Genomic DNA, 21830 nt, shown 5'->3' on the forward strand with positions numbered 1-21830 from the left:
GTTACACCATTGTGGGGGTCTGCGTATTGAGATTGTGGGGGGGGGGGTTATAAGGGGGCTGCGACCCCCCGATGAGGGTGCATTTGCTGTCCAAAGACCGTTAGACGGTAGCGGCCGAATGAATGGGGTGTTGGGGGTGGGGGGCGTGCTGCATGTCATTGTAATGCACGGGGACAACCCCCCCCCCCCTCCCACCTTCTTCTTTTGAGCAAGAGGAGGCCGCTGAAGAAAAGCTGCACTCCAGCTCACCCTCTCACTCACTCGCTTCACTCTCACGAGGCGCTTTTGCGTTACACGGCCAACTCGCCAAAATGATTGGAATGAAATACCCACGCGACGCCGTTGCGTATGGAAGAGATTTGATTTTGCGCGAATTGCGTATAGAAGAGCTTCGTCAAAAAAGGGGGTACCATGAGGAGCGCCAATCGACTTGTGAGGATGACGATGGAGATGACAACAGAAGACTGATAACGCGGAACAAAGGACTTCGGCGCGTAGGGGACTTTTCTTTTCCCTTTTCTTCTTTTTGTGCGTGTTTGGGTGGTGGGGGAGCACTGGACGCGTTCGCTTCAGGACAGCCGTGTTAGTTTGCGCTATTTTGAGCTTTACCAATGGGGAAACTACAAGGCCCTTGCGTCAAATGGAAATGCACGAAGCTGGTTTGGAGATGTAGATTTAGAAGGAGGTGGCCACTAGGAATTCTTTTTATTTACTTATTTTTAAATAGTTAATCATTGCATGAGCCCGAACTAGAATGCAGACCATTTGCGATTCTATAGGCTCAGGAACGAGGAGTAAATAGCAGCTAAGATTGGTCCTCTGCGTCTCTTTTGTTCACACGCAGTGGGAGGTGGACACAAGCTCGAAGACAGCAGCGAGGGAGGGGACAAAAAAAGATTTGAAAATCGAATTCCACCTGCTTCCTGAGCACAAGTTGAGTCTAGCAGGACGTCTACGTAGAACTATCGACTTGTTGTAAATGCATTGAGGTCGTCAGCTAAAAGAATACATTGGATTAAGCGTTCACGTGAGCTAAAATGTAATTTAAAAACACTATAATCACGAATTAGTGTGATTTTAAATCCCAAGAATGGATATTTTTTAATTTCACTGGAACCTATTTCACAATAATGTTATCTATTTCACATAATAGGACATTTGTTCCAGTAAAAATCTGCTCCATAGTCCTGGTTGTAGCATGTAGGTACTTTGTGTTTGTATTGATTTAGTTAGTCTTCAGGTTTAGACAAGTGTGAGGTGTTTAGGGGGGGTGCTTGACCCCTGCCTTGCGGTCCTAGGGTCACGGTCGTGTTCTATTCGGACGTTCAGAATGTGGACCATTTATGTCGTAGTTCTGTGCAGAATGTTTTTTTCAAGGACGTTCTATGGGTTGAAGAGATTTGCTTTTAATGGAGAGGGGACATGAGGAGGGGGGGGGGGGTTGGGTGAGGTGGGAGGCATGACGTCACTTGGCGCCCATGTAATCCTTCTAGCGTTGAAACCCAATCAGCATGAGACGCGCGGTTGTCTAGGACGGGAAGAGCTCTAATCCGGGAGACGGTGGATCACGCAAACCGATGGACCGACAAGGAGACAACGCAAGACAGGACAGGACAATGGACAAGATAAAAGGGACAGGGTTGGAGCCTTCAAATTGATCACAAAGGCATCCGAAAGGAACCGCTTGAGTTTTTTATGAGGACGAGAATGGGGGGAGATACCAGAATCTACCCCTCCTGCTCTCATAGTCATCGTTTTTCCCCAAAAGTAGCCTTTAGACAAGGACGTCTCTTGTCCACTGGACACGTTACGGAGCATTCGAACCGAACTAAATGGGACGTACAAGACACCTTGGCAGCAGGGCAGAGAATGAACGTCGTGCTGCTGTGACGCCGACTCTCTTGCTTTTTGTCTTGATTTGGAAGGCGCGACAATGCAGGAGTTTTGGCGTGAAATGGATCAAATGTGAATATTCGTGTCGGCTTGTGGTGTTTCGGCGCACCGTTTGCCCAACGCGGTGTAAATATTTTGGTCGCCGAATGGTGGCGTAGTTTCACCTTAGCGTTGAATCCAAAGTGGCGCATTATTGCCGATGCGGTCTGTAAATCGGCTTTCCGATTGACGTTCGTGCTGTGATCGCCAGATTTGAACGTCAAATCCCTTTTCGACGTCGAGGTGCGTGTGTCAAGTCTCATTATGGCGACGAGAGCGTGCGTTTGTGTGCCTGTACAGTATCTTCCTTTTTGGAAGACTTTGGTTTCCCAATCGGTTTTTTTGTGTGTGTGTGTGTGTCCTACGAACTGGTTGTCACTCTGCGTGTTCACAGCGGACCTTGATTTAATGTCCAAACAATTAAGGCACGCGGTGAATGCCAAGAGAGGAATCGACATGGCTTCGTATGCTTCAAGAAGGTTCACGCTCCCTTTCTTGGACCTCCAACTTGCTGTGTGAGTGCGGTTGATGTTTGTGTGCTGATATGGCGTTCTCGTTGCTTTGCAGTTCTAACGGTGCAATGCGTACGTGCTGTTATTTGTTTCCAATGAGGCCACTGCGTAACTGCGTTGGTCGCTAGATGTAATTTGGCACGTTATTTGGCGATCCATTGAAGACGTGCTGTTGCTGATGTGGATAAAAACGTTTCGTGCTTTCGAATCGTCAGCTTTTATGGGTTGCTTTAATGCCCCCAATAGACACGAAAGCAAAGTCGTACATTTACAGTGCGGATGTAGACTAGCAGCAGGTCGGTACACTAGAGATTTTGTGTAGCTCTACAACTCAGAATGTATGATGGCCTTGGTTCCACATGAGTTTGAGGGGAATCAAAGTGACGACTGCAGTGGTAAAAAATGCCGCTGGAGTCGTCGCAGAGAAAATCAAATGTCTTTATCGCCATCTAGTGGTCGCTATCCGTCAGTGCATATTAGACTGGAGGCGAATTTGGCTTCTAACCAAATTGATTTTGGCCTTGATGTTTTAAGGCAGATATTCAAAAAGAATGGTCTTCTGTCGAGTTTATGAAGGTATTCTAGGTTCCTATTGTGTCCGTTTGTCTAATGTAAATGTCTTGTTTGAGTGGCAAAATATATGTGATAATTTATAAAAAAATATATATGATAATTTCCATATATTTCATTTTAATGAAACAATAGCAACCTGTTTATTTATTTTTGATTCTTTGTTATTAATTGACAAATAAAATCTTGGAGCTGCACCGAATCATCTCTGTTGTTATTCGTGCTGGGGAAAAATACGACGTCCAACAATAATGCGAGGAAAATGTCACGTCTCATGTCATTTGTAGGATTTTTTAAAGCATAAAAAAAATCGGAACGGGGATTTTCTTCAAATTATTGAGCGGTTGAATAACAAAAATGTTCAAGTCGAGTCTATCCTGATGCGACACCACCAACAGTCCGGCAGTTGTTCAGCACCACGGATAGCTCTGCGGAAGGCCCACTCGTGACAAAAAACTGGATCTTGCTTTTCAAACGATCAGAAATATGTAATTGACCCCCGGGGAAATCATTCGAATGCAGGGAGGCATTTAGGAAATAAAAAAGGGGCCCCCCTTGTGTCTGAAAAGGGGGCCAAATTGTAAAATTGATTGGGCCTTAATTTAACTCTATTGACGAAGTGTATATGAAACTCTTTGAAATAAGCCAAAATGCATTAATTGGAGCATGATTTCTAAATTGCAAACAAAAACCATTATTTGACTAAAACATATTGTTAACAATTTTAATTCAAGTCAAATAATTTATTCATCCATAAAATAAACATTTTTAACTTTCTTTATACTACTCAATCAATCCCGTGCTATTTTGATATTGTACGGTATTACAATGTACGGCCACGACAGTTCCGAAATAATTCCCATTATCCACTAAATTCGAATTATTAATAGCAGTTTGCTGCAATGAATTGTTATTATCCTTCGCAAACGTATTCAATTGTATCTTAAAAAAAACGAGAATATATTTGTTTATCGCCTATTTTTCATGGCTTTTAGAGTTATTTATGTTTCAGGCTCCATATTGCCACCATTCGCCACGTTTGATGTAAATACTGCAATGCACCATGGGTAAATGAATATTCGATTAGCCATTTCGGCAGTTTCCGGTGGATCACGGAAAAGCCCGAGATATTCTCGACCACGACTTTGGAACATACCAAGTGATTATGGCTCGATATCAGTAAGGCAAGATGGCAGACGACGAAAGTTAAAACCTCTAAAGGAAAATTCATAGTTTTCAATTGCTGTTTAACTAAATGTGTTGCTTTAGTAATAGTAACAGAAGCATGTAATATGTGGCGTGGATCATATATGCGCTAATCGTAATAGACTTGCACCAGAAGTGGAGCTACAAAGTTGCGCCAGTGGCCGTCAAAATACGTCAATGGCGCAAGGGAGCGGCCCAAACGCATACCTGCGAATGGGGGAGAAATACCAGAATATTTATGGACCTCAACCAAATGTATAAACACATTTTTATCAAAAAGCATTTTTTTTAGTAGCGACGCAAGGCTCAATAAAGTCAATATATTTTTGCTTGTAAATTCCATTCAATATCAGTTATCTAGCTAGCTACCGAGCTATCTATTAGCTGTCTAGCTGGCGGGCGAACTAGCTATTAGCTATCTAGCTAGCTATCTAGTGGCTATCTAGTAGCTCTCTAGTGGCTATCTAATAGCTATCTATTAGCCTTGCACGCCGAGTCCGAAAGGACAGTAAAATATTTCATCTGTGCTGTATGTCAAAATATTAGCATATTTGACAATAAGGCTGACTTTGACTTAGCTGTCTAGCTAGGTATATGTCTAGCTATCTAATAATAATAATAATCATCATACATTTAATTTCATAAGCACCTTTCAAAACTCTCAAGGTCACTTTACAGTCGCAGGATAGATTTTTCGAGTTTTGAAAGGCGCTTATAAATGATTAATTATTATTATTATTATTACTATTGTTATTATAACTGTAAGGTCACCTGAGGTTGAGGCGACTTGACACACAACACTTCAGATCAACAATTTAATTTGAATGGGCAGTTTATTAAGGCTTGATTTCTTCTATTAACAAAAAAAAAAACATGTTGAACATGATTTCCATTTCTACCGTGATGTAGAGAATTTTCATTTCTTATTTCATGTCATATTCTATCTGATCATGGCTAATAATCTCACTTCTGTTTGCCGCTAACGTGCACCTCAATTCGGGAATACGTCAACACAAGCACCTGAGGACCTCTGTGATTGACCCCCTGCCACCAGTAAAAACCAAAAACAACACCCCTCATTTTTTCCTCACCGCTCAAGCGAAGATGTGAAGGCCTTTCAAGATGAAGCTCGGTCAAGCAAAAAGGGGTCGGGGAGGGGTGGTGTTATCAAGAGGTCGGTTCCCATGGAAACCAGACTTGACAGGCAGACAAAATGATGTTGCAACATCAAAAGTCCACAACAGACAAGAATAAAGTGACTACTGTATGTTTTTTTTTTTTTAAGCTAAAAAGCAACATTTCCAACCGGGGGATACGATCTGGTAACGCAGTAACTGGCAAGACTATGACTGTTCTTTAAAGGACAACCGACACCTGCGGAAAAATTGTGTCCGTAATTTGTAAAATCACTTCAAATGACTTCTACTGAGCGCATTTTACAAAGATTCCACCGCATATAGCTATATTTTACGTTTTAAGACTCGCGCTGAATATTCCGGAAGTCTTGTTTTTGAGTTGGTGACGAGTCCTCACGTTACGTCACTGAAGGAACGCCCCCTGACCGAGAAAGCGACACACAATGCATTTTGGGTACTTTGTTTGGTCTGAAAACATCGTGTTGATGGTGAAATTAGAAGGAAAAACACGCTTGCGCGCCATATTGCGCATTTTCCCGGACGCTACATACCTATCTTCTCAGAATCTGAACTTTCTGAAGACATTGTTTTGATTCTGGTGCGAGGCAAGACGTGACGTCACAAACTGGGGGCGGGACTTTCTGAAAATCCCCAATTCGGAGCTCATTTTGTGGCAGTTTTGGGACACTTTAAGTCATTTTTATTGGTGTTTTGCATTTGACTAAAAATATCAATCTGCATGTTTTGGGTAGTTTAGATGCGATAAAACGTTTTTCTGATGTCAGTTAGGAAACAAAAAATGGTGTCGGTTGTCCTTTAAAGGAAAACTCAGGACATTTTTGTTGCAGCAGATGGCGCTATAAATGAAAAAAAAAATGCATGACAGGTGGAGTTAACCTGATTCGCTGCAACAAAAATGTCCCGGTGATTAAATCTCGAAAACTTAACAAACGCTGCCCCCACGTGGACAAATAGAGATCGGACATGGTCATTCCTGATTGTGCAGAAAAATATCGTGGCGGATTTATTCGGGGCGGGGGATACAATCAAACCCTGAAGCAGGAGAGAAGATCAGATGACAGTGTGGGGAGATGTTAAAGAAATATATCCGTTTCTTTAAAACAACACATAATTGAAAGAGGTTGGAGTTCATTCATAATGCAGAAAATCAACACAATCCCTGCATAAGAAGTGTTGCGTGTGGGGTAGAGGGTACATGGTCAAAAGTAATAAACAAATTCATTGACGACAAAAAAAAAAAAAATCCCAGAATTGAAGAAGGATTTGTTTGCATTTCTGATCTTGTGTCTCTTAAACCAATCATGTCCTAGTGAAAGTTGACCAAGCCCAAAAATAAACATCCGCTATTGTTTATTCCTGTTTTGGCGCTCCTGTTTGGGCAAAAAAATAAAATAAATAACAAAGACTCAAAGTGACATTAGTTTCAATGTATAAAACCCAAAATGACATTAAGAGTAGAGAGAGAAAATGTTTGTCTCACCTGATCCAAGCGAGTGCGGCTTTGCGTCTGAACAGGTTCAAATGTCTATGAGGAGAAAACAAACATAAATAAAATGAAAAATGAAATGAGCAGAAACGGGAACCGGAATGTTTGTCTGTTATAAATTACCGTATGTTCTGGAATATAAAGCACACCTTTAACGAATGACATATTTGAAAACATTTTCGATACATAAGGCGCACCGCATTATAAGGGGCACCTTCAATGAATGGCAGATTTGAAAATATTTTCCATACATAAGGCGCACCGCATTATAAGGGTCATTTCAATGAATGACACATTTGAAAACGTTTTCCATACCGAAGGCGCACCGCATTATAAGAGGAACTTTCAATGAATTACATATTTTAAAACATTTTCCATACATAAGGCGCACCGCATTATCAGGGGAACCTTTAACGAATTACATATCAAAACATTCTCCATACCTAAAGCGCACCACATTACAAGGAGCACCTTCAATGAATGGCAGATTTGAAAATATTTTCCATACATAAGGCGCACCACATTACAAGGGGCACCTTCAATGAATGGCAGATTTGAAAATATTTTCCATACATAAGGCGCACCGCATTATCAGGGGAACCTTTAACGAATGACATATTTGAAAACATTCTCAATACATAACCTTGCAGTCTACACTCTGCCTTTGAACTATCAAAGTTGAAATCCATTTTCTCACTCTGTCTGTCTCTTTAATGTTTAAATCACCTCCCCTCACTGCTGCGTTTTGACCAATCACGTGGCTTTAACCGAAGACCGGGGGCGGGGAATAGAGGACCAAAAAAAAGAGTCGGCTGCCATTTTCTTGTTAGGACAACGGGCTCGTTCGCGAACGACACATCACTCACTGCGGCGCTCCGTGTGTATCCCGAAAAATAGTTCGTATGCCAAGGTCAAATTTTCATAAATTTAACGTTCGGAAACCGAAAAGTTCGTAAGCCCAAGGCGTTCGTAACCAAGGTATCACTATATTCGGAGGCAAACGCACCCACCTTGCGCACTTCCTCCTCTTCTTCCTGTCTTTTCTCATAGTGAGAAAAGTCATCAAAGATGGAGGTGGTGTGTTTATAGGTGGTGATGATCTTGAGCACCTGCTTGGCCTTCTCCAGAGGAACCTCCTGCGTGTCGCGCGAGTTGGTCACCGGCTTGTTGTCGTTGTTCTCCAGGCGGATGTGACGCAATTGGCTATTGGGCACGTCCTTAACAAACAACCAGTCCACGTCAAACTTGCCTTTCCACTTATCCTGCGCCCAAACGCCGGCGCTGGTGCCGTAGTCCACCGGCGAACGCATCTCGGCCGCGCCGCAAAAATGCCCGCTGCCGTTGACGCTGAAGAGTAGATAGACGGGGCCTTTGCCGTTCATGGCGCGGAAGGCCGAGTCCAATCGCTTGTTGCCGTGCTCCGTGCTGCACCAGATGGCGTATTTGATGGAGCGATGGATGTCGTCCTCCGAGTAGCTCTTAATGATGAACACCCGCCCGTTCTTCAGGTTCCATTCAAAGTCCCTCGGGTTATAACTGTGGGAAGCACGGAGCTTCTCCAGAACCGGGTGGGCCTCGCCGCCGGGTCCTTGGCCGGTGCAAGTTAGGGGGCCGCAGTGCGCGCTCCCGAGCAGCCCCGTCATCCCGCTACCGTCGTGGCCGGGACCTCCGTGCCTGTAGATCTGGTTGCGGTTGCGCGGGGCCACCCAACGGGTTTGGGCCTGAGGGGGCTGGCCGTGGTTTTGGTAGGCCTGAGCGGGTGGCGCGTGGTGCTGCAGGCCCACGGGCTGCATCTGAGGCTGGACCAATGAGGGAAGAGGTGGCGGCTGCATCGGGGCCTGACGGGGGATGGCGTGAGGCAGTCCGTGAGGCGGTTGCTGCAGCGCCGCCATGGCCACTTTGGTCACGGGCCCCTTTTCCCAAGTGCCAATGTTCATGTTGTGTTTGATGGGCGGTGGGGGCGGAGCGCCCCCTAGGGCGGTCATCCCCGGCTTGACCCTAGCTTTCAACTGCTGCGGCTTGGCGGGCTTGCTGGCGATGGACGCCCAGGAGGTGGTTTTGGGCATGGGCATCCCAATGGGCGCGGCTCCGTTCCCCGTAGCGGAGCCCGCTGCCTTGATCGCCGACGCCTGGCCGGTGACGTCCCCCCCGATCTTCAAACCCACCACGCCCTGCTCCAAGCTGTTCATACCGGGGGCTTTGTTGAGCGTGTCGCTGTGAAAGCCCGTCTGACCGTCAGGGACAATCGTGCCGCCGAGAGAGCTGGGCGGGTAGCTGTAGCTTCCGCCGTAGGCTGAGCTTTGAGTCTGCTGGCCCTGGGAGCCGCTCGTCCCCCAAGCGGAGAAGGCGGGGTTTTCGGGGAAAAAATTAAACCGGTGAGGGTAAACGCCGCTTCCCAAGCCACCGGGCTGGCCGAACACCGTGTCCGGCATGAAATGATGGTCGCCATTGCTCAAGGGTCCATAAGGGGTGATGTATGGAATCGGAGGATCCCCGCCTGTGGACCAAGGAGCCTCACTGAGCGGGTACGGAAAACCGATGGAGGGAGCGTAGTAACTGGACAGGTAAGGATCGGTGATGGACTGGTAGCTGTTGTTCTTGATGACGGATGTGAGCAGAGAGGCAACGTTAGTTAGCGCATGACGTTTTATTTGTTCGATTCTTACAAAATGGCCTTTACCTGAGTTGACTGACCGGTGAGGTATGGCTCAAAGTCATTGTCGTGGACTGCCTCCTTCTGATGCAGCGAACCATTTTGCACTGCAATAATAGCAACTTTGTCAACATACATTTGGAGAAAAAAAATGATTTTTTGTCCTATTAACTCATTCACTGCCAGACATGCAAAAATGTGTCCACTCCAGTGCCAGGGATTTTGTCATTTGCACTTAAAGGACAACCGACGTCACTTTTTTTGTTTCTTAACTGACATCAGAAAAACGTGTTATAGCATCTAAAATACCCAAAACAGGCAGTATGATGTTTGTATTCAAATGCAAAACACCAATAAAAATGACATAAAGTGTCCAAAATCTGCAAAAAAATTAAGCTGCGAATTGGGCATTTTCGAAAAGTCCCGCCCCCACTTTGTGACGTCACGCCAAGACGTTTTGCATTGCTGGAGAATCAAAACAACGGCTTCAGATTCGGAGAATATGCTTTCTTGTTACACATCCAGTTATGAATATGATTCAAATAGTTCTGAAGAGGAAAGCATACATGTTTGCAATCGATTAAAGAATTTATTCCGTGCCATTTTGAGGCAACATTGAGGGGAAATGTCTCACCGAAAAAGAGGCACAAAATGGCGATCTCCTGTGGCCACCTCTGTTTCCACAGGCTGATAAATTCCTTATATGGAGCTTGGACGCCCTCTTCTGGTGGCTTTTGGGTGCAACACGAGGGCCCCAGACCAAACAAGTACAGCAAAATACATTGACGTGATGGAAGGACTGATACAATGCATCATTTTTTCGGTCCTTTAGTGACATCACATACGGACTCGTCACCAACTCAAAAACAAGACTTCCTGAATATTCAGCACGAGTCTTAAAATGTAAAATATAGCTATATCCGGTGGAATCTTATTAAAATACGCTCAGTAGAAGTCATTTGAAGCCATTTTACAAATTATGGACACAACTTGTCCGGAGACGTCGGTTGTCCTTTAAATTGCAGTAGCCACAGAACATTGACTTTTAGGACTACATAAACATCCAATACAGTGTTAGAAACCTTAGACTCTCTTCTTTCATCAGAACTTTTCAATTCCAGAATAAATTCGGAAATGGCGGCAAATGAGTTACAGAGCGCAGACCTTGGACAAAAAAAACCCAACTAATTTTGTCATTCAACAAAGGCCATCTCAACTGCAGGGTATTAATGCCCCCTGGACGCTCCATATTTTAGATAGTTTAATTTATTGTACTTCATTGAGAATTGGTTGTCAGATATTTGCAATGGTATTTATTTGGCTTCTCCGGGGATATGTTACACCTGTAAATCCTGTAAAATTATGTCCGCCCTTTGTTCCAACAGGACAGAGAGGTAAGCTTTTTTTGTTTACGTGCTGAGTGGGCATAAGAACAAATGTCTCAATGTTCCCGAGAAAAACAGACCCTCGTGTAATTGAGTTCTACTCATAGATATTTTTGTAGAATTAATGTATTTCAACAGGAACTCCACATTCCTTTTTTCATAAATACTTATTTATGTACAATACAATTTGATTTACATGCAGCATACAGGTACAGCATATAAAATGAAAATGAAACAGCTCACCTTTAGAAGCTTGTCCCTTTGATCGCTAGAGTCACATGACAACAAGATGGGAGACAAAGTAGAAAAGTTTTCTTTTTGCAATGTTCGATTATATCCTTTAACTATACAAACAATCCAAAATACGATCCGGCTTTATATTGCAGCAATGAATTATGACAGGGAGAACAATGAAATGTTCTTCTAACTATAAATAACTGAGTACAAGTCGACCAGCCTCAGATTTCACCCATGTCACTTCTTAACAATTAAGAAAAAAAAACGTTATTTCAGGATGTATATAGTATTGGCTGCAAAATCTGTCAAAGTACTGATGTATAAAACCACAGGTACTACAACATTGATACAAATCATGAATATTACACAATACCGTCCGGATAGGTGCAATGTCAGCACTGTGGAGATACTTCAAGGAAAGTGAATCAAACTTGTAAATTGGGGTCATTTTTTTGCGGCGCATACGTTTTCGCCATGTTGTACCCCAGAGCATCATTTTTTTAAAATCACATTTGGGCAGCCACTGCTCGGCCTCAAGAGAGATTTGTACAAAATGTGATTCTGAAGTGACACTAAGTGAAAGGAAATTATCGGTATGCCATGGCACTATCATGTTTGTCGTGGAAATGTAGCTGCTTGCAATCTGTACATGTGTAGAGTGTCAATAAACGGCATGTTGTTTCTTTTCTAGTATTAGACATCCTGTAAAATTGGCACAATTACACAAAACTGCATTTTTTTCATGGAATTCTGAAAATTTACATCTACAAAACGGTTTTGTTTTTGGTTGTAATATTACACTTTACTGTCTGTGTCTGTAAAATTGAGTTTTTGCTCGTAACATTTTGACTTTATTCCTGTAAAACTATGTGTTTATTTTCTTATATTTCAACCAGTCATACGTTGTATCATGTAATATAAAATAATGTCTTCATTGTTAGTTCCTTTGTATTTATTTCCTGTCGTATTACATTTTTAGTCTTGGATGTATATTTGTTTATTCACAAAGGAATACATATTTTTTCTTGTACAATAACACCACTGTGAATACAAATGCTGTCTTGTTTTTGATCAATATTTAGGCCGACGCCGCTCCTGTATTTTAATGTCGGCTTTTCTTGTTGTAGTTGGGGAGCTAAGTATGTTTCTGGTGGTGCTTCTTGGTGTCCAAAGTTTGAGTAGCACTGTTCTACATCATGACTGAAACGCTGCGATTTAGCGACGTTCTACTGGTTAGCTTTAGCGTATAGAGAAGTCACTGCCAATCGCATTGGTGGCATACTGATGTGATCTGTCGGCATTTTTGTTTCTTAGCATGGAAAAGTGCACGTATCTTTAGTCTAAATGTGTACAGCAAAGCCATTTCCCTTCGGCGACACAAATATTTATCGGCTTTATGTTGCGTGAACGCTTGCAACTTGCTCACGCTGCAAATCGCTTCCAAGGAGCAGGCAGCCACCACAGCACCGTCGTTTGATTCGCTCAAGTTAGCAGGCGGCTAGCTGTCCAAGCTCTCCCCAGGCGAGGCGATTTGACGTGTCCTACCTGAGGGTCAATGCTTGTGGCAGACATAATTCATGAAGCAAGTCCCTGGATTCTCTCAGAGCCCCGGCCCGCTGACTTGATTTCAAGCTCCGTGATGTGGGGAAGCGAGTTGGCAGCTGCCAGTCGGTACTTGGCACTTCTTGCTGCCTGTTAGCAGTGTGGCTAGCAGTGCCGCTTAGCGCCGCGCTAGTAGCTCAGCTGTGGGTGCTGTGCGCCTTTCCCGACTTGCACTTTTGTCACTCTCCAAAAGAAGTCCTTCTGGGAGTTTTCAAGTTCCGGTAATGAGTCACTGGGGGGGAATCTCCTGCCGTGGAGAGGTCTTTCCTCGTCACTTTTTTTCTTTTTAATTTGTAAACTTTGGACTATTTTATTCAGGGAGCAAGAGGCAACCCGCGCGTTACGTTAAAAGTCAACACGGTAGAAGACTTCCCCAATGGCTGCTCCAGTTCATCCGGCCTTGGAAGCAGACGACCCGCTGTCACGGCTGCACTTCCCCTCAACTGCGCTGGGGGCGACGTTCCACACCACCCCAGCATAAGTGACATCCATCATGTCCAGATTGCGTACAGTTAATTTACAGTTACGCAATGTAATGATATGAGCAAATCGTATTTGCATGTTCAACTAGTGATGCCTAGATAGACTGAATCAAACCTGAAAGATGGACACCATTTTGTTTCTCTTATAATACACTTTGGAAAATTATCACAAGAATTTCCGTTTCAAACAAATATGGCCGACTTCCTGTTTAATTTTGGTCACCAGTCTTTAGGACTTTTTTTTTTGCGTGTACTTTGACGATCAGTGCGTCCACACATTTACTTGTTAGTTAAATCCACCATGACGTCCCTGATCCAATGCTGAAAAGGATGCTATGATCCTCTCCTGTTTCATCTTGAACTGCTTCATGCCACAAAAAGAGTACAGCAAGTGCTGAAGAATGAATTACTCTCTGAGTCATTGTGTTGTCATATTATTTGTTATTTAGTAGTTGTTTTTTTTATACTTCAAGATGGCGCCGTAAGAGTGGCTGCCTTTCCAGCAGCTCCTGTATTTTGTTTTTCTACTTCTTTCTCTCCTTGAGAGTTTTGAAAGGCGCTTGGAAATTAAATGTATTATTATTATTCTTATTATTAAAGGTTGCACAGCTCCAAAGCTAGCAAAAATAGCAAATAATATTGCAATGTTACGAGGTTATCATGAATCCACACGTTCATAGTAAAAATGTGAACAGTTTAAGTTTGTTCCAAATACTAGTCATTTCCTGGCCAACGACATCCTCGAGTGGACGTTAGTGATGCGTCGTTCACGAACGAGACAGTTCTTAGAGCCAGATCTCTGAAGTGAACAAAGAGAGCCGGTTCCTAACAAGGAGCCGAAAATGGGAGCCAACTTTTTTTGTCCTCTATTCCCCACACCCAGTCTTCGGTTGAAGCCGCACGTGATTGGTCGATATCCGTGGTAGAGGAGGGAGGGGAGAATTACAGACACACGTAGCAGTGAGGAGAAGTGGGCAGGGGGGGGGCGTTAGGTTAGACAGGTGGACACATGTTATCACATTATGCTGTTATTATTATATTTTTACTAGTTGGTATGAAAAGCATATTAGTGATAGCTGATCATCAGACCAGAGTAACCACAGGGAAAGTGAAAGTTAGTGGATGCTCTCTGTGCACATATAAATCAAGCAATATGAATAAAAATAGTTGATATACAGTGAGACCTCAACTTACGAACTTAATTGGTTCCCAGACAGAGTGTGTAAGGCGAAAAGTGTGTATCTCCAAAAACATTTGTCATAGGAAACAATTAAAATAGGAATAATCCGTTCCCGGGTTCCCATAAAATATACTTTTCAACTAAGTAAGCCTTGAAACTAAACACAACATACCTTATCCTATGTATAATAAATGTGATCTTGTATTGTAATGAATGAAATACACTGCATTGTAACATAAAGTCACTTTATTTACATTTGTGATGGTCATTGAAGGCTTGATGGAATGGCGTTGGAGGTCGAAGGTCAAAGGGAATTGCTGTTTGGAAAGAGAGGCGCATTACACGAGGACTGTAATTAAAGAAATAAGCTGTGCTGTAAAATAAAGTTTTATTGACCTTTTTGATGGTCGTTGATGGCTTATGGAAGGAGTCACCTTCCATAAGGACTGTTGGTAACTTAACCTCTGGTGCTGTTCGGTCGTGTGCTTCCGCCGAAGATCACTCCGCCAGCCGTGTTGGGTGTGTATTATGAAAATAGTGCTTATTATAAGGTTTAATTTTCATAAATTTGACGTTTGTAAGACGAAAAGTTTGTAAGATAAGTTGTGGTCTCACTGTATTGTATTTTTTACACGTGTAATTCGTTTTTCACATAATTGTACATGATTTTTGGTAGTTAGTTAATTTAAGCAACAACAAAAAAACGAACAAACTGAGGAGCCATAAGAGGATTTTTTTTCGTGAGCCAAGCCAAAAGAACCGGCTCTCTGAAAAGATCCGGAATTCCCATCACTAGTGGACGTGTCGTAAATCACACCACACTCGCAGCTGTTGAGTGATTTAGAGGTATCACTCCTGAAGGCCTAGGAGTCCTAAAATGTTTGATTTGTCTTCATAGGCGGAGCCACATGGCATGTTTTGCCAGTCATTCAGTGAGCTACCAATGAGAAAACATTCCAGCATTGGGTGTTTTTTTTGTCCTCTTCCAGAATGCAGTTTCCCATAGACAGCCACGCAGCCCCCCGACAGAACATCATATTTCAACTGCTATGTTTCACTTGCTTTGAATTCACGCTCCGCTATGGACCTCAGAAGGGATGTGGGGCACAGCACAAACACGGGCAGCGATCCCCTTCCACTCCATGATGACAGACGACAGAAGCACGATGCTGTGCATCCTCGAAGAGCCTCAGATGCGACGAGAAGACGAAAGGCTTAGAACATTTCGCAGCTGGCCGTCAGACGCTCCAGTTACCTGTGGGGACCTGGCTAAGGCAGGGTTTTTCTTTTTAGGACCAGAAGATAAAGTCCAGTGTTTCTGTTGCGGCGGTATCCTCAGATGTTGGGTGCAAGGAGACATCCCCGCCGCCGAACACAAGCGGCATTTTCCCACTTGCAGCTTCATTCTGGGCCGCTCGGTGGGAAATATTCCATTGCTGAACGGATTACCCGACTCCGTGGACGGGCAGCTGCTAAGCCAACTTCAGAGGATGACGATGGACGACCAGGGCATGACGGGGCAAGCGGTTTACCCTGAGATGGAGGCAGAGGATTCCCGATTCGCGACTTTCCACAACTGGCCCACGGATGCGTTAGTCCAGGCGGATGTTCTCGCCAGAGCTGGATTTTTCTATACAGGTACTGATTCTCCATCATCTCTTTCCTGACCATATTCTACTCCAAGCAACATTTGCATTCCCACATTATGGGTCAGATGTATTGAGTTTTGACCTCATCGGTGCGGGAGTGACCTCTCATTGTGAGAGTTGATAATTGTCCTGCTGAGTCAGGATGTTGTGAAGAGAACATCCTGGACTAAGCTAGGGGTGCTAAAGCAACGGAGACACTTAGCTGCACTTTTTGGGTGATTACAACTCTGGTCTCCACCAACATTAAAACAATCCTAATATTTTTTTCAGCAACATATTAAGCTTCACCAATTGTAGCATTCCCAGCTGAACGCCAATCATTTGTTGATGCTACACAAAGCCTTACTCCCTTCTGTTCGAGCGGCATAAAAATACCATATTTTCCTGTGTATAAGGTGCACCAAACAGCCTTCATTTTCTTCCAAAGATGACCCTGCGCCTTATATGCAGGTGCGCCTTATATGTGAAGTAATATTGAGCCACAACAAGTCTTGCAACTACTGTCAGCAGCCACAGACTCCATTTCCCCCTGTAAGGGAAATAGTGCGTAACCCCAGTCTCTACTGGACATCTTGCTATCCAGCTGGCGAACTAGCTAGCTACCTATTTGCTATCTATTAGCTATCTAGCTGGCTACATAGCTAGCTATTTGCTATCTATTAGCTATATAGCTGGCTGGCTATCTATCAGCTATCTACCGCTATCCATTACCTGTCTATCCATTATCTATCTACCTACCTACCTACTATCTAGCTGGCTACATAGCTAGCTAGCGATTTACTATCTATTAGCTAAGTAGCTAACTATTAGCTATCTAGCAAGTTAGCTACCTCAGAGCGATCGCTATCTAGCTGACTGGCTAACTAGCTAGCTTTCTATTTGAGTTCTTCCGGGTTGAGTGAACGCTGGCGCGTGTGGCTGTCGCTGCTCACCCACAGAACAACTTATTTTGTGACTGTAAAGTGACCTTGAGAGTTTTGAAAGGGGGTTATGAATGAAATGTATTATTATTATCATCATCATCATTATTATTATTATTATCGTAGTAGTAGTGGTAGTCGTCATATTTATGGTTTATTGTGTTATTATTGTCATTTTTGTTTATTGTTGTATTTATCAGTTGTCATATTATTATTATTTGTTGTTTCATGTATTGCTCATTATTGTTGTGGTTTTTTTTTAATTTTATGATGATGATGATGATTATTATGTGGTGTGCCTTATATTTAGAAATCATTTATATATTTGGAAAACATTTTTCATTATATATGGAAAACATTTGAAAATACACCATTCATTTGGGGTGCGCCTTATACACCGGAAAATACGGTATTGCTCAGTATTATCTTATTCACTGCCATTCAGGAATTTATTCGGGAATTGAAAATATGACGTAGAGTGCCATTTGTGGGGCGGGGAATAGAGGAAAAAAAAATTGGCTCCCAAATCCGGCTCCTTTTAGGACCCGGCTCTAAGAACCAACTCGTTCGCGAAGGACACATCACTAATGCACAATTGCTTTCTCCCTCCAACCAAGACAGCAATCCTAATAAAGAACCTCAACTCTCCCCAGAAGTTGTTTTATTTACCAAACCCGCTTGCACAAAGCAACATACTGTGCTTTGTCCTGTAAATCTTATCTCCCTTGTCTTTGCGTGTGGTCAGGTCATGGTGACAACGTCAAGTGCTTCTACTGTGACGGGGGGTTAAGGAACTGGGAGCCGGGAGATGACCCATGGCAGGAACACGCTAAGTGGTTTCCACGGTAATGACGTGCACAGCATCACCTGGTCCTGGACCGAAATTAAAGCAGATTGTTTGTTGTGGTCTCTTTTTTTTTTAGTTGTGAATTTTTAATCCAGTCAAGAGGACAGGAATATATTAATAGCATCCAAGATGTTCATTTCCACCTGGGCGATACTGTGGTGAGCCTCTTATCATTTCCTATTTGGAATGCTGCGCTCATTATTAATCACTTAGTGGTGGAAATGTGATTAATGATCATTTTATTCAATTGTAAACCTATTCAACTCCCTAGGGTGGTTCACAGACATCCACAGGCGGAGAAATTGGCTCCAGAAATGGTACGAAATGAATTCATATTTGCTGTTTTGCTTTTTTTTATGCTAATCTTTATGTGAGTATGTGGTACTAGCAAAGATCATGTTCTCCCTTTTCTTTGCCTGAATGATTTGTGGAATTAATGATTTATAATAATAATAATACATTTGATTTCTAAGCGCCTTTCAAAACTCTGAAGGTTACTTTACAGTCACAGGATAAGTTTTTCTGTGGGTGAGCAGCGTTAGCCATACGCGCCAGCGTTCACTCAACCCAGAAGTAACTCAAATAGACAAAAAGCTAGCTAGCTAGCTAATAGACAGCTAATGTCACTGAAGGAACGCCCCTGACCGAAAAAAAAAGGACACACGGTAGCAGTCCTCCCATCACGTCAATGCATTTGCTGTACTTGTTTGATCTGAAAACGTCATGTTGCACCAAAAAGAGCCAGAAGAGGGGGACCAAGCTCCATATAAGGAATTTATCAGCCTGTGGAAACGGGCTGATTAATTCCACACAGGGAGCTTGGTCGCCATTTTCTGCCTCTTTTCTAGGACGCCAAATTGCAGTGTAGATGCCTCAAAATGACACGGAAGGATTTCTTTAATCGATTGCAAACATGTATGCTTTCCTCTTCAGAACTATTTGAATCATATTCATAACTGGATGTGTAACAAGAAAGCATATTCTCCGAATCTGAAGCCATTGTTTGGATTCTCCAGCAATGCAAGACGTCTTGGCGTGACGTCACGAACTGGGGGCGGGACTTTCTGAAAATGCCCAAATCGCAGCTCATTTTTTAGCAGATTTTGGACACTTTAAGTCATTTTTATTGGTGTTTTGCATTTGAATAAAAATATCATATGGCGTGTTTTGGGTACTATAGATGCTATAAAACGTTTTTCTGATGTCAGTTAAGAAACAAAAAAGTGACGTCGGTTGTCCTTTAAGTGATACATTAGTAAATAGTTATCTTGATTAGAATACCACTCCTCTTCTAAGTACGAACAGCTATAAATTGTGCACTCGAGTCACACATGTTCACCAAGCATATAAGCGCATGAAACTTTTAAATATGCTAACTTCTTGTTCTGTCTAATCTCTATGCTAACCAATTATTTCCGCTATGTTCATTTTGCTCCCTTCAAAAGTGGGAGGCACATAAACAAACCTGATTTGGATGTAAATACAGTAAAGTCTCGTTATATCGATATTCAAGGGAGTCCGAAAAAATATCGATATAACCGGGACTATCGATATATCCGACCCTGTTTGCATGTAATTTTCTCCGTGCGTGCATAGAACTAGTATCGATATAACCGGGACTATCGATATATCTGATATCGATATAACGAGACTTTACTGTACATGAAAATTTGCAAGTATGTCATCTAAGCACATATTCAGATAACGTTTGTTTGATTTCAAATCAATTTTGGTGATGTTTACATTCTAAATGAATACACTTGTGTCCATGTCCAAGTATTTATGGAACTGATGGCACTTCAAAATTTCATCAATGCTGGCTGAAATCTACCTGGTTTCTGTCACCTTTCAGATGTGGTCAGCAGTTTGGCCGCATCGTCAATCATGCTTTCGCCGGTGGTGCAGACGGTGCTCCAGATGGGCTTTGAAGCCAGCCTGGTTGAGAGTCTGGTCCAGACCAAGTACCTTTTGACAGGCCAACACTACTCACATGTGTCGAGCTTAGTCAGTGATGTGCTGCAAGCAGAGGAGGAGGATCAACAGAGAAGGCCACAGAGCACAGGTAACATCTGTGGGGGTGAAAACAGTGATTCCCAACCACTGGGCTCATATATTGAAGGAAAATATTTCATTTATTTGGTCCAAAAAGTAGTATTTACCATTTTTAATGCTGTGGTTTGGAAACATTTTGAAACAAGTATCAACCAAATATTGATGCCTAAGTAAAAAAAAAAAAAAACATTACTTAATTGGTTCCCAGACAGAGTGCGTAAGGCGAAAAGTGTGTATCTCAAAAACAAATTTCCCATAGGAAACCATTAACATGGGAAAAATCCGTTCACGGGTTTCCATAAAATATACTTTTCAACTAAATAAGCCTTAAAACTACACACAACATACCTTATTCTATGTATAATAAATGTGCTATTGTATTGTAATGAAAGAAATACACTGCATTGTATCATAAAGTCACTTTATTTACATTTGTGATGGTCATTGATGGCTGGATGGAATGGCGTTGGAGGTCAAAGGTCAAAGGGAATTGCTGTTTGGAAAGAGAGGTTTGTAAGTAAATTGAGGTCTAACTGTATGCCAATTTACAGTGATAAATTCGAATTTAACAAGAAAAAACAATGATCTGAGCTTAAAAGAGAATATAGTGATACCTCAGCTTATGAACTTAATTGGTTCCCAGAAAGTGTGTAAGGCTAAAAGTGTGTCTTCCAAACATTAATTTCCATTAGAAAACCATTAAAAATGAGAATAATCCGTTTCCAGGTCCCCATAAAACACACATTTCTACTAAATAAGCGTTAAAACTACACAAAATAAACATTATCTTATGTATAATAAATGTGCTACTGTATTGTAATTAAAGAAATAAACGGTACGGTATAATAAAGTCATTTTATTTACCTTTGTGATGGTAGTTGTCAATGGATGACGAACTTCCAGGTTGCCTCTTGATGATATCCCAGTGAAGTTGCCGTGCTTTCTCGCCGATAGTACCCTCACTCACACTGTCCCCTGCTAGCTGCTTTCCATTAATCAAAATCAACAAAATTTTTCCAACCTCTTCTATTGCCTGAGACAGTTGCTTAGACAACAGAGAAACACCCTTAGTCACACACACACACACCTTTAATATCTTCCTTGTTCTTAATGACGGTAGCAATGGTAGACTTAGCTTACTGGTACAGGGACGCTAAGTCACACAAACGCACACCTTGTTTGTGATTTTCAATGATCTCCTTCTTCTGCTTGACTGTCATTTTCTTTAGTGTCTTCTTCGGCTTAACACTAGCCTTTGGTGGGGTCTTTTTCGGTCCCATAATAGAAAAAGGAATCTCGATAACAAACCACGTCTGCACTCAAAGAAAGGGGGTGACGAATAGTAGTCGCCAGCCATCGTGGCGCTGTTCGACCGTGTGGTTTGGTTCGTCCGCTGAAAACTCGTTCGTCAGCGGAGACTACATGCTCGTGAATTTGACGTTTGTCAGGCGTTTGTGAGCTGAAGCGTTCGTCAGCTGAGGTATTACTGTATTTCTGTCTTCATAACTTCAGAGCCTGACATCAGACAAAGACCCGATGCTGGAGACGTGAGGACGTCACCACTGAGAGACAAAGGTCACAAACGTCGTTCATGCAACTCAACTTGAACCATCCTTTCTTTCCCTTTGATTGTTGTTTTAAACTTACATCGTGATATATTGCATCCAGTCTCTACGGGAAGGGAGCCAAGTCCCGAAGAGCTCCTGAAGCAGTTGCAGGAGGAGCGGACATGCAAAGTGTGCATGGACAAGCTCGTGTCCATCGTGTTCATCCCGTGCGGTCACCTGGTGGTGTGCGGTGATTGTGCGGCCAGTCTGCGGCACTGCCCCATCTGCAGAGCCATCATCAGGGGCAGCGTCCGGACTTTCATGTCCTGAGACGACGCCGTCCAATTTCCACCCTCGTAGGTTGGCATTATAGTAAATGAACTAAAATCGACAATAAACATTTGATTAATCAA

At 42.7% G+C, this 21830-nt stretch overlaps 3 protein-coding genes across 7 annotated transcripts in view; 1 reads left to right on the forward strand and 2 right to left on the reverse strand.

Annotated features, from left to right (window-relative positions):
- LOC148902761 (YTH domain-containing family protein 1-like) overlaps nucleotides 1–13066 on the reverse strand; it is an 89953-nt gene extending 76887 nt beyond the window's left edge. For 2 of the 3 annotated variants that reach the window (XR_016114245.1, XM_088990459.1), the window contains exons 1-5: nucleotides 12684–13066; nucleotides 11145–11169; nucleotides 9544–9623; nucleotides 7874–9460; nucleotides 6858–6902 (exon numbers count right to left, since the gene is read on the reverse strand). Coding sequence is in view for 2 of the 3 variants with exons in the window: in XM_088990459.1 (XP_088846585.1) it covers nucleotides 6858–6902; nucleotides 7874–9460; nucleotides 9544–9623; nucleotides 11145–11169; nucleotides 12684–12710 (1764 nt within the window). In the remaining variant the exon portion in view is untranslated. Of the gene's footprint in view, nucleotides 1–5067; nucleotides 6748–6857; nucleotides 6903–7873; nucleotides 9461–9543; nucleotides 9624–11144; nucleotides 11170–12683 lie in introns of those variants that run through there. The other variant, XM_088990467.1, reaches the window with a different exon arrangement.
- Nucleotides 13067–14262: 1196 nt separating this feature from the next.
- Nucleotides 14263–21798, forward strand: birc7 (baculoviral IAP repeat containing 7). Its single transcript, XM_088990491.1, has 7 exons — nucleotides 14263–16040; nucleotides 17717–17816; nucleotides 17895–17976; nucleotides 18090–18135; nucleotides 19671–19880; nucleotides 21383–21445; nucleotides 21539–21798. Exons 1-7 carry the CDS (start codon nucleotides 15500–15502, stop codon nucleotides 21745–21747), a joined length of 1251 nt encoding a protein of 416 aa, XP_088846617.1. The 5' UTR covers nucleotides 14263–15499; the 3' UTR covers nucleotides 21748–21798.
- nkain4 (sodium/potassium transporting ATPase interacting 4) overlaps nucleotides 15841–21830 on the reverse strand; it is a 42601-nt gene continuing 36611 nt past the window's right edge. The window contains exons 8-9 of one of the 3 annotated variants that reach the window (XR_016114254.1): nucleotides 19650–19834; nucleotides 15841–15935 (exon numbers count right to left, since the gene is read on the reverse strand). The gene's annotated coding sequence lies outside the window, so the exon portion shown is untranslated. Of the gene's footprint in view, nucleotides 15936–19649; nucleotides 19835–21488; nucleotides 21799–21830 lie in introns of those variants that run through there. The other 2 variants (XR_016114256.1, XR_016114261.1) reach the window with 2 other exon arrangements.

Source organism: Hippocampus bargibanti, linkage group LG01, assembly GCF_051943395.1.
Source record: "Hippocampus bargibanti isolate YZ-2025 linkage group LG01, ASM5194339v1, whole genome shotgun sequence".
Taxonomy (NCBI): domain Eukaryota; kingdom Metazoa; phylum Chordata; class Actinopteri; order Syngnathiformes; family Syngnathidae; genus Hippocampus; species Hippocampus bargibanti.